General features: G+C 56.5%; 1 protein-coding gene across 2 annotated transcripts; it reads left to right on the top strand.

Annotated features, from left to right (window-relative positions):
• The first annotated feature begins 5,304 nt into the window (after window positions 1-5,304).
• Window positions 5,305-12,532, top strand: LOC124081552 (alpha-1,6-mannosylglycoprotein 6-beta-N-acetylglucosaminyltransferase B). Of its 2 annotated transcripts, XM_046427780.2 has the most exons (6): window positions 5,305-5,523; window positions 6,071-6,144; window positions 7,054-7,224; window positions 7,880-8,044; window positions 8,437-8,606; window positions 12,511-12,532. In XM_046427780.2, the coding sequence occupies exons 1-6, from the start codon at window positions 5,430-5,432 to the stop codon at window positions 12,515-12,517; spliced, it is 681 nt and encodes a 226-aa protein (XP_046283736.1). In that variant the 5' UTR covers window positions 5,305-5,429; the 3' UTR covers window positions 12,518-12,532. The 2 variants fall into 2 exon arrangements, with proteins under 2 accessions (XP_046283736.1, XP_058429705.1); XM_058573722.1 differs by lacking the exon at window positions 12,511-12,532 and having other exon boundaries at window positions 8,437-11,975.
• Window positions 12,533-13,820: the final 1,288 nt, after the last annotated feature.

Below are 13,820 nucleotides of genomic sequence, written 5' to 3'. Positions count from 1 at the left end.
CTGCTCCCTGGTGCCTTCCCTGGTTACCCCAGGACAACTGAGATACTGAGATGAGGAAAAGGGTGGGAGTGGGAATTGGGCAGCGACTTGCTCCAGGTCCCTCCCACTGGCCCAGCAGGTCTGGCCTGGATCCCTAGTCTCTCTGCAGGCTCTCTGTGCCTTCCGGCCTCTGTCGGTTTCCAGCCAGATCCACGATTCTTTTTAAAAATAGTTCCTGGATTATTTCAATTTACAGTGTTTTATGGCAGCTCCAAGATGTTGGCCTCACTTTATAAACTGAGGGACCCTCGAAATTAACTGGCCCAAGGTCACACAGCTAGAGAACTGAGGGCTAAACCCAGGGCTCAGGGCAAGCTGGTGTTTTCTCCATAGCCGCACTTGCCTCTGGATATCGGGTCTGGGGACACAGTCCCAGAGAGGGGAGAGAGGACCTGGGCACCCGCCGGCAGGGAGGGGCCCGGAGGGGCGCGGGCGGCGGGCCGGGGCGGGGCGGAGGCGGCAGGCGGCGGCGAGCGCTCCGCCACAGTCGGCTGGCGAGCCCTGGGAGCCGGAGGCGCAGCCCAGCCCGGGACGGACCCCGGCGCCCAGCGGGTCTTGGGCTGGGCGCGGGGGCCGGCGGGACTCACCTGCCAGGCCGCGCTGCGGGCACTGGTCCCGCCGCGCCGGGCTCAGGCGCCCGCCGAGCTAGCAGCGAGCGCGCCAACGCGCCGGGGCCGTGGCGCCAGGACAGGCACCGCGCGGGAGGCGGCCGGCGAGGGCTCTGGGCGCGGGCGCAGCGCCCCTTCCCCCGGTGAGTGGCTGCCAGGGACGCGGCGAGCCGGGGGCGCCAACTTCGCCGCCAACTTGGGGCTGGACTCCGGCGCCGCGCGGGCAAGGACGGCGGAGACAGACGCGGGACACCCAGGGAGAGTCCGACAGCGCAGGGAGCCAGGGAGGGGCGACCGGGGGACAGGGACCCTCGGGAACGGGGCCTGGGGTTTGGACCCTGGCGGGCGGGCGGCGAAAAGGCGAGGAAGACAGGCCGAGGAGACAGCGGACGTCAGGGAAGGACGCGGGCCAAGCTCCCAAGACGTTCGTCCCCGGGGTCTCGGAGCCCTCCTCCCCTTCTCCTAGCGTCGCGGTACCTGCGGGCAGTGAGTGGTGCGGGGATATGTCAGTCTGGGCTGCAGAGTCCCCCAACTGTTGCTGCTGGAAGCCTCTGGGGCAAGGAGTCGGGTGGGGGCCGGGACCTGGGGCTGAGACTGGGTTCCACTCGAGTGAGGGGGCTGGAGAGGGTGAGGACCCCAGAGGGTGAAAGGGGCTGTGGCGGCTTCAGGAGCCCATTCCTCTGGTTTCCCCATGTCTATGGGGCACCTGCTGTGGTGGCATCTACCTTCCATTGTGGGACCCTTAACCCCCTGTGATCCCCCTAGGCCCTCCCCTCTCAGCTCTCCCTCTTCTCTGCCCTCAGAGAATCAGAGTGGGCTTCTGATGTGGTGGCATCTTCCAAAAACCAACCCTGATCCCTGGAGGACACAGGCTAGGAGGACTCAAAAAAAAAAGCGGTGGCATAAGAGGGGTCTGGAGAGCCTGAGCCCCGCTGGCTGAGCCCTGGCCGCAGCACCAGGGCACTTTGTTCCCCTGGGGATTGCTCTCAACCAGGATCCCCCGACGCCTGGGAGGGGAAGTCTGAGCTTCCTGATGCCAAAGGCAGTGGGTACCTAAGCCTAGGATGGCAAGGCCAGGACCTGTGAAGGCACGGGCGGGCACCTTGCATCCTGAAAATTCCCAGAGGTGTGTTTGGCTACCCTTCAAAGGTCCTGCTGGGTGAGTGGGCCAGAGGACCCCTGGGCCTGATGCTCAATCCATTTGTCCATCCCGGTTCCCTGCCCTGCTAGCCCAAGGAGACTTAGCACTCAGTCCCCCGGCCCTTGGATGGAGGCCTCATCCTCCATCCTGATCCTGGCCATGGAAAAATCAAGGAAAGGACCTTATTTGAAGAGGGTGCCATCGTACTGGCTCTATTTTGGAACCAGTCCAGTTCCTAAACGAACCAGTGGCTCTGAACCTGTTTCTAAATTGGGAAGAGTAAGAATGTGAAAGGGACAGGTAGGCAGGAAATCGGACTCCTGAGTTCGCTCCGGCCCCAGGGCGCCTTGGCTGGGACCTGTCTCACAGCGCCGTCTCCAGGTCTGCTCGCCACCCCCACGGTGGGGCTTGAGATGGAGACCCAGCCCGGGGCACTGGGCTGGGGACCTTAAGGGCCAGGGACACCCACAAGGGGTAGGGGAGAGGCAGGGGGCGCCGAGTGCGTGGTGCCCAGTTTGGCCGCCAGGAGGCGTGGCGCGGTCCCCGCGCCGGGAGTCACCGCCGGCGCCGCCGCATCGCGAGTGTCCTTGAGCCGCGGGTGACAGTGGCTCTCGCCGCTTGCGCCCCCTCCTCCCGCAGGGGCAGCCTGATGCCACGTTTCCTATGAATTATTTATCGCCGGCCTAAAAATACCCCGAACTTCACAGCCCGAGTGTAAGATTCCTGCCGAGGGGAGGGGGCGGGGTGCCCCCGGGGGCAGAGCGGGATCAGCCGGGAGGGGGCAGTTAGTCTTGGAGCAGCCAGAACTAGGTGCCCCAACAGTGGGGGCAAGATGGAAGGCCAGGCTCTCTCCTGGCTCCTGGGTTCAGATTTTAGCCAGGCAGAAGCGAGCCAGGGAGGGAGGGAGGGAAACCCGACGGCAACGGAGGGGCTTCCCCGCAAGGGCATTGGGTCCAGTGGGCAGGGCCTCTCTAGTGGGAGGAATGAGCACCGCGGATGGGTGGGGCCACCTCCTGGGGCCAGAGCTCCAGGCCTGCGAGAGGGGGAAGCCTTCAGTGTCCGCTGTGTGAGTGTGAGTACGTGAGGGTGTGTGGTGTGTGGGTGTGTGGGCGTGCGTGTGCACATCCTTTTCGGAGAGCCTGTCCGAGGTATGGGGAGCCAGGAGAAGGGCAGGGATCTAGCATGTGGAAGCCTCAGGTAGGTCCCAGAGGACTACCTTTGCCACCCTCTGCCCAGGGTTTTTAGGATACAGTGTTCAGCAAACATTAGTGGCCCTTAAGGAAAGGGGTGAGACCCAGAGTGGGTGGGCAGAGAGTCCCTGAGACAAGCCTCTGCCCTCCAGGAGCCCTCAGTCTACCTGCCGCAGGGCAGGATGGAAGGGCCATTGCAGAGGCCAAGCTCAGAGCTCCCAATCTGGAGAGGACCCAAAGGTTGTGTCTTCTCCCTCCAGGTCCAGAGTCTGATGGATCAAGGAAGGCAGGCACTGGCAGGAGCAAGATTTGGATTGGGCTCTGAAAGACAGTGGAATTTTGTCAGGAAGAGGACACTCCAGCCCAGGGAAGAGCAGGAACCAGGGCCTGGAGATGAGAACTGGGCCACTGGGCTGGCAGAGTTGGGGGCTCCATGAGGGGGAAGACAGTAGGTTGGGGTCAGGGTGTGGGGGACACTGTGCCTGAGACTAAGCTGTTTGGACTTCATTTGTGGGCACCGGGAGGCAGTTGTCCTACTTGAGGAGGGACACAGGGGCCAGAGGAGAGTTTTGGCAGCCCAGTGGCACAGGCAGGTGGGTGGGAGGGAGGTGGAGAGGGGAGGTGGGAGGCTGGGGGAGGAGTGGCTGGGCTAGTGATGGCATGCCACTGGGCATGGCGGCCACCTGGTGAGGAGACTGGAGCCCAAGTCTGCTTGAATCTGTTTGCCCTTTGCTTTGTGGGGCGCAGAGAGTTGCCTGATACCAGCGGTCCCTCATTTGAGACCCTCTGGTTAGAGGCACAACCTCCTTCCACTTCTCCTCTTCTCTGTTCCCCCCAGGAGGACATCTTGGAGAGAGGTTCTGGGGGCAGTGCCCCTTTAGGGTTAGGAGAGGACCTGAACCCTTTCTATAGATCACACTGTCTGAAAGAAATAAATAGGAGCACAGGTGTCATTTTAAAGTTTCTTATAGCCACACTTTTAAAAGTAAAAAAAAGACAGGTGAAATTAATTTTAATAGTGTATTTTGTTTAATTCAATATATCCAAATGTTATTTCAACATGTAATCAATATAAGACCATCAATGAGGTGGCTTTCATTTTTTCCATGTTCTCTTCATATGCAGTGTGTATTTCTCACTGGCAACATGCTGGGTTTGGATGAGAAACATTTCAGTACTCTACAGTTGCCTGGGGCTGGGGATACCGTATTGGCCAACACAAATTGAGGACTGAGAGCTCATTGTTGGGAGGTGGAAGTGGCAGGAGGGTTGAGGCTTCCTGAAAGCAGGCAACCTGTAGGGACTAGAGGCGTGGGCAGAGATGAGCACACTGGCCTTGTTAAGAAACAGAGAGCATGACAGCACGTGTGTGTGTGTGTGTGTGTGTGTGTGTGTGTCCGCGCATGCGCACGTGTGTGTCTGGGGGGCTCCTTCCTTTCCTGTCATCCACCCATTGTCCCTTCCTCTGCCTCTGTCCCCGCCAGCCCCCTCACTAGTTGTCCTTGGTAGATGGGCCACAGATGGTAGAAGTGAGGGGGAAGATGACGCAGGAGGGCAGTTGGCCACCGAGGGTCACTGCTGTGCCTTCTCTGACAGGTCCCCCTGCTCAGAAGAGAGGGGGAGACAGGCTGTGTAGACCCAATCAGAGACCAGGTCGGAAAAACCCTCCCTGCGGTTCCCACTAGATATGGCCAGGAAGGCCCTGGACCTTGGCTAGGGACAAACAGAACCTAAACAGGAGGGGGTGACATGGCAGAGCCAGAGGGTGACAGAGACCTGGTGTGTGGAAAGGGAACAGCCCCAGGGCTGTCCTCGCACGAGAAGACAAGGCCCGTGGGCTCCTCTCGGGAAGGGTTCGCAATAGACAAAACAGCACAGGATGTCCAGGAGCTCCAGCCGAGCGGCCAGCAAGACAAGGAGGTGAACTCGGCATTGGGGTGCGGCGGAGGGCGTGGCAGGGGGGCACTCAACCCTTTAGGATGCCAGGGTCCACTCTGGGATGGTCACTGGAGTCGAGCAGCCGGGAGGCCCTGCGCTGCCGCGGGTGGAATTTATCTTGGTGCCGTGCCAAGGGAGGGGACAGAGCCGGGCAGCTGGCTGGGCCTGTGTCACCTGGGGCGCGTTGGGTGCCCCTGCTCGGGCTCTTGGCAGAGGCTCCTCTCTGCTCGGCCACCTGTGGGCGTGGCTTTCCTGTGATGGCGCTGTTCGCATTGCCTTGGTGGCCGCTGGGTGGCCGTGGCCCCATCCACCTGGCCTCCCCATCCACCTGGCCTCCCCATCCACGTGGCCTCGGCTCTCACCGCCCTGGGTCCGGGCTGAGGCAGGGCTTGGGCGCCCCGAGGGCCGACGCTCCTGCCATTGCTGAGTGGCCCAGGCCCCGGGAGGCCGGCCAGGCCGGTCCTGCGGCTCACCCCGCCTCTCCTGCCCAGGCTGCCCTCTGGAGCCGGCCTCATGGAGCGGATCCAGGCCATCGCCCAGAACGTGTCGGACATCGCGGTGAAGGTGGACCAGATCCTGCGCCACAGCCTGCTCCTGCACAGCAAGGGTGGGTGTCGGGTGTTCACCACGCACCGGGGCTGCGCGTGGGGTGCTCGGGAGGCCTGACCCCTCCCCTGAGCTCACCTGGTTCCTGGGTCCTGCCGGGCTCTCAGCAAGGTGACCCAGGCCCACCCCGCCCCGCCACAGGGCGCCGGGACAGAGGAGGTCCCTGGAGTCCGGCCCCTGGGCTCGGCAGCTCCCAGAGAGGGGGCATCTGGGGAGGGTCCCAGGCCCCTCCACTCCCCCCTACAGGGGCTGCAGGCCTATCCCTGCCCTCCTCCGAAAGGGCAGGGCCGTGCTGTGGGCGCTTGAAGCCTTGCTGCTCCGGGCTCCTCATGGGCTCCGGCCACCTCTTCCAGCAGGCTGGGGGTGGAGGAGGGCAGCTCCTGGGGACCCTGTCAGGCCGCTGAGCTCCTGGCCTTTCAGGCGAGAAAACTCAGGCGGGTGGTGGAGGTGGGCCACCGCTGCCCTGTCCCATCGAAGACCATCCTGTCCCCCCCACCCTTGGCTCCTCCCTGGACCCCTGTCCTCAGCATGCTGACCTCTCCTTACAGTGTCTGAAGGTCGGCGGGACCAGTGCGAGGCGCCCAGTGACCCCAAGTTCCCTGACTGCTCTGGAAAGGTGGAGGTGAGCCCTGGCGCTGAGGGGGGTGGGAGCGCGGCTGGAGGGTGGCCCCGGGGGCTGTCCCAGCCTAGCCCTGGCAGTCTGACCTGGCAGGGCTGTTCACCAGCTAGGGCCTCTCTCCCCAGCCTGCGGCTCCGGCCCAGGCACAGCTGGCTGAAGCTGACCCCAGGGAAACGGTGTCTCTGCTGGACTCGGCATGGCCACCAACCCAGGCTCCCCAGGATGTCCCCCGAGGGGCTCCAGCACTTTCTCCTGGTAAAAGAGCTACTAAATGTGGGCCATCGGCAGCCTAATGCCTAACAGCTGGGAGAAGGAGTGGGACTGGCCGCTCTGTCCCCACCCTCCTGACGGAGGTTACCTATGAAAGTACCCCGGATCCTGGGTGGTTTCTGCTGGGTCAGGTACTGGCGTCCCCAGTTCCCCTGGCCTAGCGTCCCTCCCGCCCCTTCAGGGCCACCTCTGGCTGTGTGCCTGTCCCTGCAGGGAGCCGGTCACGGCTATAAAGCCTCCTCGCTGCTTTGGAGGGTTGGGCGTGGTGTTGCAAACCCCTTCCTGGAGGACCACTGGGGGCGTCCTTCCCTGGACCTTGCCCAGGCCACTTGCCCTGTGACAAGGGCCTGAGGCATGAAGGACAAGGACTTGGCCCCTGCATATCCTGACCCACCTGCTCCCCCAGGGTCTTCCTCTGCTGAGGCCTAGGGGATGGGGGTCCTGGCCCTGCCTCCTCTGGGGACTTTGGTGGCCAGGACAGATGGCCAGGTCTCTGCCCTTCCTTGCTGTGTCTCTAGGGAAGGACACACTTCATGGGCCCCGTCCTGGGAGACCTGGGGTCCCTGGGGGTGTGCACGCAAGGGGAGCCTGCAGGGGCCGGGGCTGGTGACGCCACCTGCTCAGACTTGGCCCCCTCCACAGTGGATGCGTGCCCGCTGGACCTCTGACCCCTGCTACGCCTTCTTCGGGGTGGACGGCACCGAGTGCTCCTTCCTCATCTACCTCAGTGAGGTCGAGTGGTTCTGTCCCCCGCTGCCCTGGAGAAACCAGACGTCGGCTCAGACGGCCCCCAAGCCCCTTCCCAGAGTCCAGGTAGGCCTGGAGGTGGGGGATGTCTCCCAGGCTGGACAGTCTCGGGGCAGTGGGAGAGACCTCAGCCCTGCCCGGGTGGAATCGGGCTGTGTCAGGAGGTGGACTGATGGGAGGTCAGTCAGACAGTGTCCCTCCTAGCCCTGGGGTGCTGCTCAGTGAAGCTGTTTTCAGGGACAGGCAGGGTCCCTGCAGGTGCCCCCTTAAGGGGCGGGGATAAGAGTGATAATAGCTGTCATTTGCTGAGGGCCTTCTGGGTGCAGACACTTTCCTCGTACCTAAATCTCCTGGCCGTCCTTCTGTGCTCGCATCTAACAATGACGAGTCTTAGGCTTAAAGTTAAGGGCTTTAATGCACCTGGTGAAGGGCAGCCCTGCCCCGACTCTGGCCACTGCCCTCACGGCCTCCTCGCAGCGGCCCCCTAGGCAGGGTCCCAGCTGGGAGCTGGGCCGGGACACGCCAGCCTGGCTGGGGGTCCGTGTGGGGGGTGAGAGCCAGCTCCTCGGCTTTGGGGGCTGGTGGGCCCCTTGGAAAGGACAAGAGAAGCCGGAGCAGACCCTAGCCTCACGAGAGGTGACAGTCCCTGTCCCCAGTGTGGCGGGGGCGGGGCTGGCTGCAGGTCGGGGCTGGGAGAGCTGAGGTCGGGACCCACCTCTAGGCAGTGTTCCGGAGCAACCTGTCGCACCTCCTGGAGCTGATGGGCAGTGGGAAGGAGTCCCTGATCTTCATGAAGAAGAGGACCAAGCGGCTCACGGCCCAGTGGGCGACGGCTGTCCAGCGTCTGGCACAGAAGCTGGGGGACGTCTGGAGGGACCAGAAGCAGGTCTGCCATCCTCCCAGGGCTCAGGTGGCGCTCAGGGCCCGCAGCCTCGGGGCAGGCACAGGGCAGACCCTCCGAGCAGCGCAGGGGGCTTCCTTGCACAGGATCCGTAGCGAGGGAGGCGGGGATGGCCGGGCCAGGATGGGTGCAGGAGAGGCCCTTCGCCGTCTGAGTCCCTCTCATTGCCTGAACTGTCTCTTGTCTGTCTTTGCATATGTCTGTCTGGAACATAACTCCTGACATCCCCAATACCTGGCGTGGTGACCTTGGCCTCCCAAAGTGCCCAACCTGGGGACAGTGTCTGCTGCACTGGTCCCCCAGCTGGTGAAGTGGGGGCGGGGGGAGGGCAGAGGTCTGCTGCCCTTCCACTGAACTCTTGCGTCCCGCTGACCCAGATTCTCGTCCACATTGGCTTCCTGACCGAGGAGTCCGGGGACGTCTTCAGCCCGCGGGTGCTGAAGGGCGGGCCTCTGGGGGAGATGGTGCAGTGGGCGGACATCCTGGCTGCTCTCTACATCCTGGGCCACAGCCTGCGGGTCACGGTCTCCCTGAAGGAGCTGCAGAGGTGAGTGCTGGGGACAGCCGCTGCCCTGGGCTGGGGCCAGGAAGGGACCCAGGAGGACCATCCCAGGAGCCACGGCTCCACCGCAGGCCCCACGGCCCCCGGATCCTGGGTGGTTCCTGCTCGGTCAGGTACTGGCGTCCCCAGTTCCCCACTGGCCCGCTCACCTGCCCCCTGCTTCCCCTCCCTGCTGACGTCCAGCCACGCGTGGGATGCACCCAGGAAGTGTGTTTGCACAGCACGGTTCTAACGGTGTCCAGTCTCCATCTCTGACCTGTGGTGGGGGGCAGTGTTTGCATTCAGGGCCTGACAATATCGGCTCTCGGGGCTGAGCCTCGTCATGCAGATGGGTCCCTGGTGCCTGCCATTGGTGGGCCGGGCACACCCTGGGGGCTTTCTCTTCTGGAACCAGATTCCTTCCTGGGCCTACTGTGGGGGCTGGGCCACCTGGAGGGTGGGTGCTAGGGTGGCTGGGTGGTGCCCACTCTTCTCCGCTGCTGAGTCTCCGGGGTCCCTCTCCTACCATCTGTCAGAGATGGAGTTCCTGGTGCTTGGGGAGAGGGTGGAGCTAAAGATTGTGAGTGTGAGTGTGTGTGTGTGTGTGTGCGCGCGTGCAGCAGAGAGGGAAGACGGAGGTTACCTATGAAAGTACGTGGGATACGTGAGGACACCAGGGATAAGCTGACCTCCTTGGTGTCGCTGTCCTCCTCAAGATGGAGAGGCTCGCGAGGCCCTGGATCCCACCTCCCATTCCTCCGCCTCCCCCAGAGGAAACCCATGGCTTGAATTTTGTGATTATACTTTGCCTTTTTTTTTTCAAAAAGAGTTTTCCCAAAGGTGTGTGTCTATAAACGACGTGTGGTTCAGGTTTGGTCTGGTTCTGAGCTGTGTGACAGTGGCACCTACTGTCCTGGCCTCCGAGGCCTGTCTTTTCACCCGTGGTTACGTCGGACTTGTCCGTGCTGTTGCACGTGACTGTTTTCCAGTCATTTCCACTGCTGTGTAATATTCCACGGTGTGACTGTGCCATAATTATTCGTCAGTATTTGCTGTCTGTGAACACTTTTTCTTGCTTTAAAAATCGGTTTGAGCCAGGTGCTGGGGTGCACACATGTAATTCTGGCAACTCTAGAGATGGAGGCAGGAGGATTGCAAGTTTGAGGCCAACCTTGGCAACTTAGCAAAGCCCTGTTTCAAAAATAAAAAATAAAAAGGGCAGGGAATGTGACTCGGTGGTTAAGAGCTGTGGGTTCAATCCCTGGTACCAAAACAACAAAACAAAAAGCCCAAATTGGCTTGAACGGTGTATGCTGCGATGCTCACTCATGTCCATGTCACTTGGGGCACCTGTGTAAGGGTCTCTCAGGTCATTGAAGAGCCCACTCCAGGCTGGGAGCCGCCTGAAAGCCGGTGCTGAACCCACAGTGTGTTCTAGTTCAACCGTCCAAGGACAGATCTGAGAGACAGACCCTTCTATTGAGGCAGTTTCTCTGGGGTCTAGACTTAGATGCACAGTTTCCCCCCTCCAGCGGGGGTTCAGGGTGCATGAAAATTCAACTTTATGAGAATATACCAAACTGGTTTCCATGGTGACTCTGTCACCTGGCAGTCCCACCTGTTGGCCACAGGCCCCGTTCTTCGGGTGATCAGACTTGCTAGGTGAGGGTAGCATGCACGCGATGTCCCGTCCTGGCATTTCCTGACAGCCACGAGCGTCCCGTCCTGGCTCGGCAAGGTGGAAAGGATACAAGAGCAATATAGAGAAATCAACCACAGAACAATTTGAAAATGAAATTTATATTACCTTCACATAAAACAATAATAAATGTAAGTACAATTTCTGTATGCTGAAAACTTACATAAAACATTGGCAACAGAAATAAGGACGACCTACATAAGTGGAGGAAAGTTCCATGTTGATGGATTCCAAGACTCAGTATTGTCAAAATGGTGATTTTTGCAGGCATGGTAGTGACACCTATAATCCCAGGAGGCTGAGGCAGGAGGAAACATGTTGGAGGCCAACCTTTAGCAACACTCTCTCAAAACAAAAAGGGACTGGGGATGTAGCTTGGTGGAAGAGTGCCTCAGGTTTAATTCTTAGTACTGAAGAGGGGGTAAAAATAAAGAAGATAATTTTTACCACATGAATTCATAGACTGAAGCAAACTCAAGATCCCATAGGATTTCTTTGGGGGAAAATTGACAAGTTGACTCCAAGGTTTACAAGAAAATACAAATGACTTGGAATAAGCAAAACAATTTTGAAAAAGAGCAAGATTGGTAGAGTATCATTTTTAAATTCTAAAACTTACTGTGAATATGCAATAATTAATATAGGGCAGTATTGACACAAGGACAGATCGATTAAAAAAAAAAGAATTGAGGATCCAGAAATTCTTATATTTCTGGCCAATTGATTTCTTATTTATTTTTTCTGGTACTGATTGAACTTGGGGGCACTCTACCACTGAGCTACATTCCCATAGTTTTTTTTCATTTTTAATTTGAGATAGGATCTTGCTAAGTTGTTGATGCTGGCCTCTGATCTGCAATCCTTTCTCAGACTTGATAGTTAATGGGATTGCAGGCATGCACCACTGCACCCAGCTTTTTTTTTTTTAAGGTCTCTAATTATTATTATTCTTTGTTTTGTTGTTTTATTTTTTTGCATTGCCAGGTTTGATCCCAGGGCCTTGCACATGCTAGGCAAGCAAACATCCTCAGCCCCTTGTCAATTGATTTCTGACAAACATAGCAAGATAATTCAATGGGGAAAGGATAATCTTTTCAAGAAATTGAATAGTCAATGGATGGGCGTTGTTTGTGGCGCATGCCTATAATCCCAATGGCTCTAGAGGCTGAGACAGGAGGATCTTGAGTTCAAAGCCAATTTCAGCAATAGTGAGGCGCTAAGCAACTCAGTGAGACCCTGTCTCTAAATAAAATACAAAATAGGGCTGAGGATACAGCTCAGTAGTTGAATGCCTCTGTGTTCAATCCCTGGTACCCGCTCTGCCACAAAAAAAGAAATTGAATATTTACATGCAAAAGAATAAACCTAGACCCTTACCTTACACCGAAGTACATAAATACCAAAGCAAAGTAGGTCATAGTCATCATGGTAAAAGCTGAAACCATAAAGCCACTATGTGAGAAAATGGAAGAAAATCTTTCACCCAGGTTGGGTAGAGTTTTAGGTATGACACCAAAGGCATGATGCTTTAAAAAAAAAATGGATGAATTGGATCTCATCAAAATTAAAAACTTTTATTTCAAGAGCCAGAATTCAGATAAATGTAAACACAAGGCACAGATTAGATTAGATTAGAAAATACTGCAGATTGTTTGCCTGACGAAAGGCAAAATTTGTATCCAAAATATATAGAGAACTCTTATAACTGATTAATAGTAAGAAAACCCAGGTGGGTGCAGTGGCTCATACCTGTAATCCCAGTGGCTCTGGAGGCTGAGGCAGGAGAATTGCAGGTTCAAAGCCAACCTCAGCAAAAGTGAGGCGCTAAGTGACTCAGTGAGACCCTGTCTGTAAGTAAAATTTAAAAAATAGGGCTGGGGATGTGTCTCAGTGCTCGAGTGCCCCCCGAGTTATTATAAGTGCCTCTAAATTATTAGAAAAAACTTATAAGAAGAAAAGCCAATTTTAAAATAGGCAAAAATTTTGATTTCACCAAAGAAGATATATGAATGGCTAAGAGTGTTACAGGCCACGCTATATGGGCAATGACGTATAGCCAAACAGTTGCCAAACAGATTCATGTAAGAAATGCTTCTCCCATGGGAACACTCCCCCTCTGTGCCTATCAATAGTTGCTTAGCATAGCATGTTTGGCAACACAAAATGGTAATTCTTTTTTTTTTTTTTTAAGAATTATTTTTTAACATTTAGTTTTTAGTTTTCGGCAGACACAACATCTTTGTTTGTATGTGGTGCTGAGGATCGAACCCGGGCCGCACGCATGCCAGGCGAGCGCGCTACCGCTTGAGCCACATCCCCAGCCCAAAATGGTAATTCTTACGCAATGTAAAATTGTTCTCTTTGGTTCCCATTTTTCTTGAGCAGTGTACTCTGTCAGCGATTGATCGTTTAGATGTTAGTAACCATTCTCTAACTTGTACTCAATTAGGGTCATTTTGACCCACTTCCCTTCTGCTTGCTTGCTGCTATGCCAACCTGGAAAGTCCCCGGGGAAATCCCAATGTACCCACTGCACTGTTTGGCTAACTGCTCAATTCAGCTCTGTGCCTCTGCTTGCGGATGTGGGCCACCCGGCTAAATAAAGACTCCAATTCAAACAAAATGGACTTGGTATGTTCTCTGAACGGTCTGCCCCATAACAAGAGGACATGAAAAGACGCTTGTGGTTGTACATGTTGTGAACATAGCATGGTTGGGTATTCAAATTGGTGCAACCACTTTGGAAAGCAGTAAGGAGATTCCTTAGAAAACTTACAATGGAAGCACCATTTGATCCAGTCATCCCACTCCTCGGTCTATACCCAAAGGACTTAAAATCAGATCCTACAGTGATGTAGCCACATGAATGTTTATAGCAGCTCAATTCACAATAGCCAAGCTATGGAACCAACCTAGGTGCCCTTCAATAGATGAATGGATAAAGAAAATGTGGTACATATACACAATGGGATATTACTCAGCCATAAAGAAAAATGAAATTATGGCATTTGCCAGCAAATGGCTGGAACTAGAGAATATTATGCTAAGTGAAATTAGCCAGTCTCCCAAAGCCAAAGGCTGAATATTCTCTCTGATATGTGGATGCTAATTCACAACAAGGGAGGGTGGGGAGGAGAAGAAGAGAAGTTCACTGGACTAGACAAAGGGGAATGAAGGGAAAGGAGGGGGAGGGGAATAGGAAGGACAAGAGAATTATTTAGAAATAAAGATTTCAAAGCTTAGTTTTTAGAAGTGAGCTTCAATATCAGGACCAGATTGACAGCTGGGGTGTTCTGGGATTCTGTGCCCAGAGCTGCTGGACCTCTGCCTGCTCAGGGCCCTATCTGGTGCTTGGGAGCAGAGTAGGAGTAGCCTATACCTGGTGTCCATAGGCTGAGACTGAAAGACAGTCAAATCCTGAGAAAAGCAACCCAAACCTGCTTTCTTCCTCAACCCTCTGCCTGCATTCTGGTCAAGGAGGTTACACAGCATGTCCAATGGCTCTAGCTCCTGGAGAAGGA

The sequence above is a fragment of the Marmota monax genome, unplaced genomic scaffold, assembly GCF_021218885.2.
Source record: "Marmota monax isolate L192 unplaced genomic scaffold, Marmota_monax_Labrador192_F-V1.1 WCK01_AAM20220418_F8-fsc00285, whole genome shotgun sequence".
Lineage (NCBI taxonomy): Eukaryota > Metazoa > Chordata > Mammalia > Rodentia > Sciuridae > Marmota > Marmota monax.
This window is presented reverse-complemented; position numbering and strand designations above follow the sequence as displayed.

Bases quoted from the DNA above. Each gene is read 5' to 3' on its own strand.
- LOC124081552 (XM_046427780.2), top strand. From the start codon at position 5,430: ATGGAGCGGATCCAGGCCATCGCCCAGAACGTGTCGGACATCGCGGTG. The intron at 5,524-6,070 runs GTGGGTGTCGGG...CTCTCCTTACAG, and splicing joins CCTGCTCCTGCACAGCAAGG to TGTCTGAAGGTCGGCGGGAC. The intron at 6,145-7,053 runs GTGAGCCCTGGC...CCCCCTCCACAG, and splicing joins ACTGCTCTGGAAAGGTGGAG to TGGATGCGTGCCCGCTGGAC.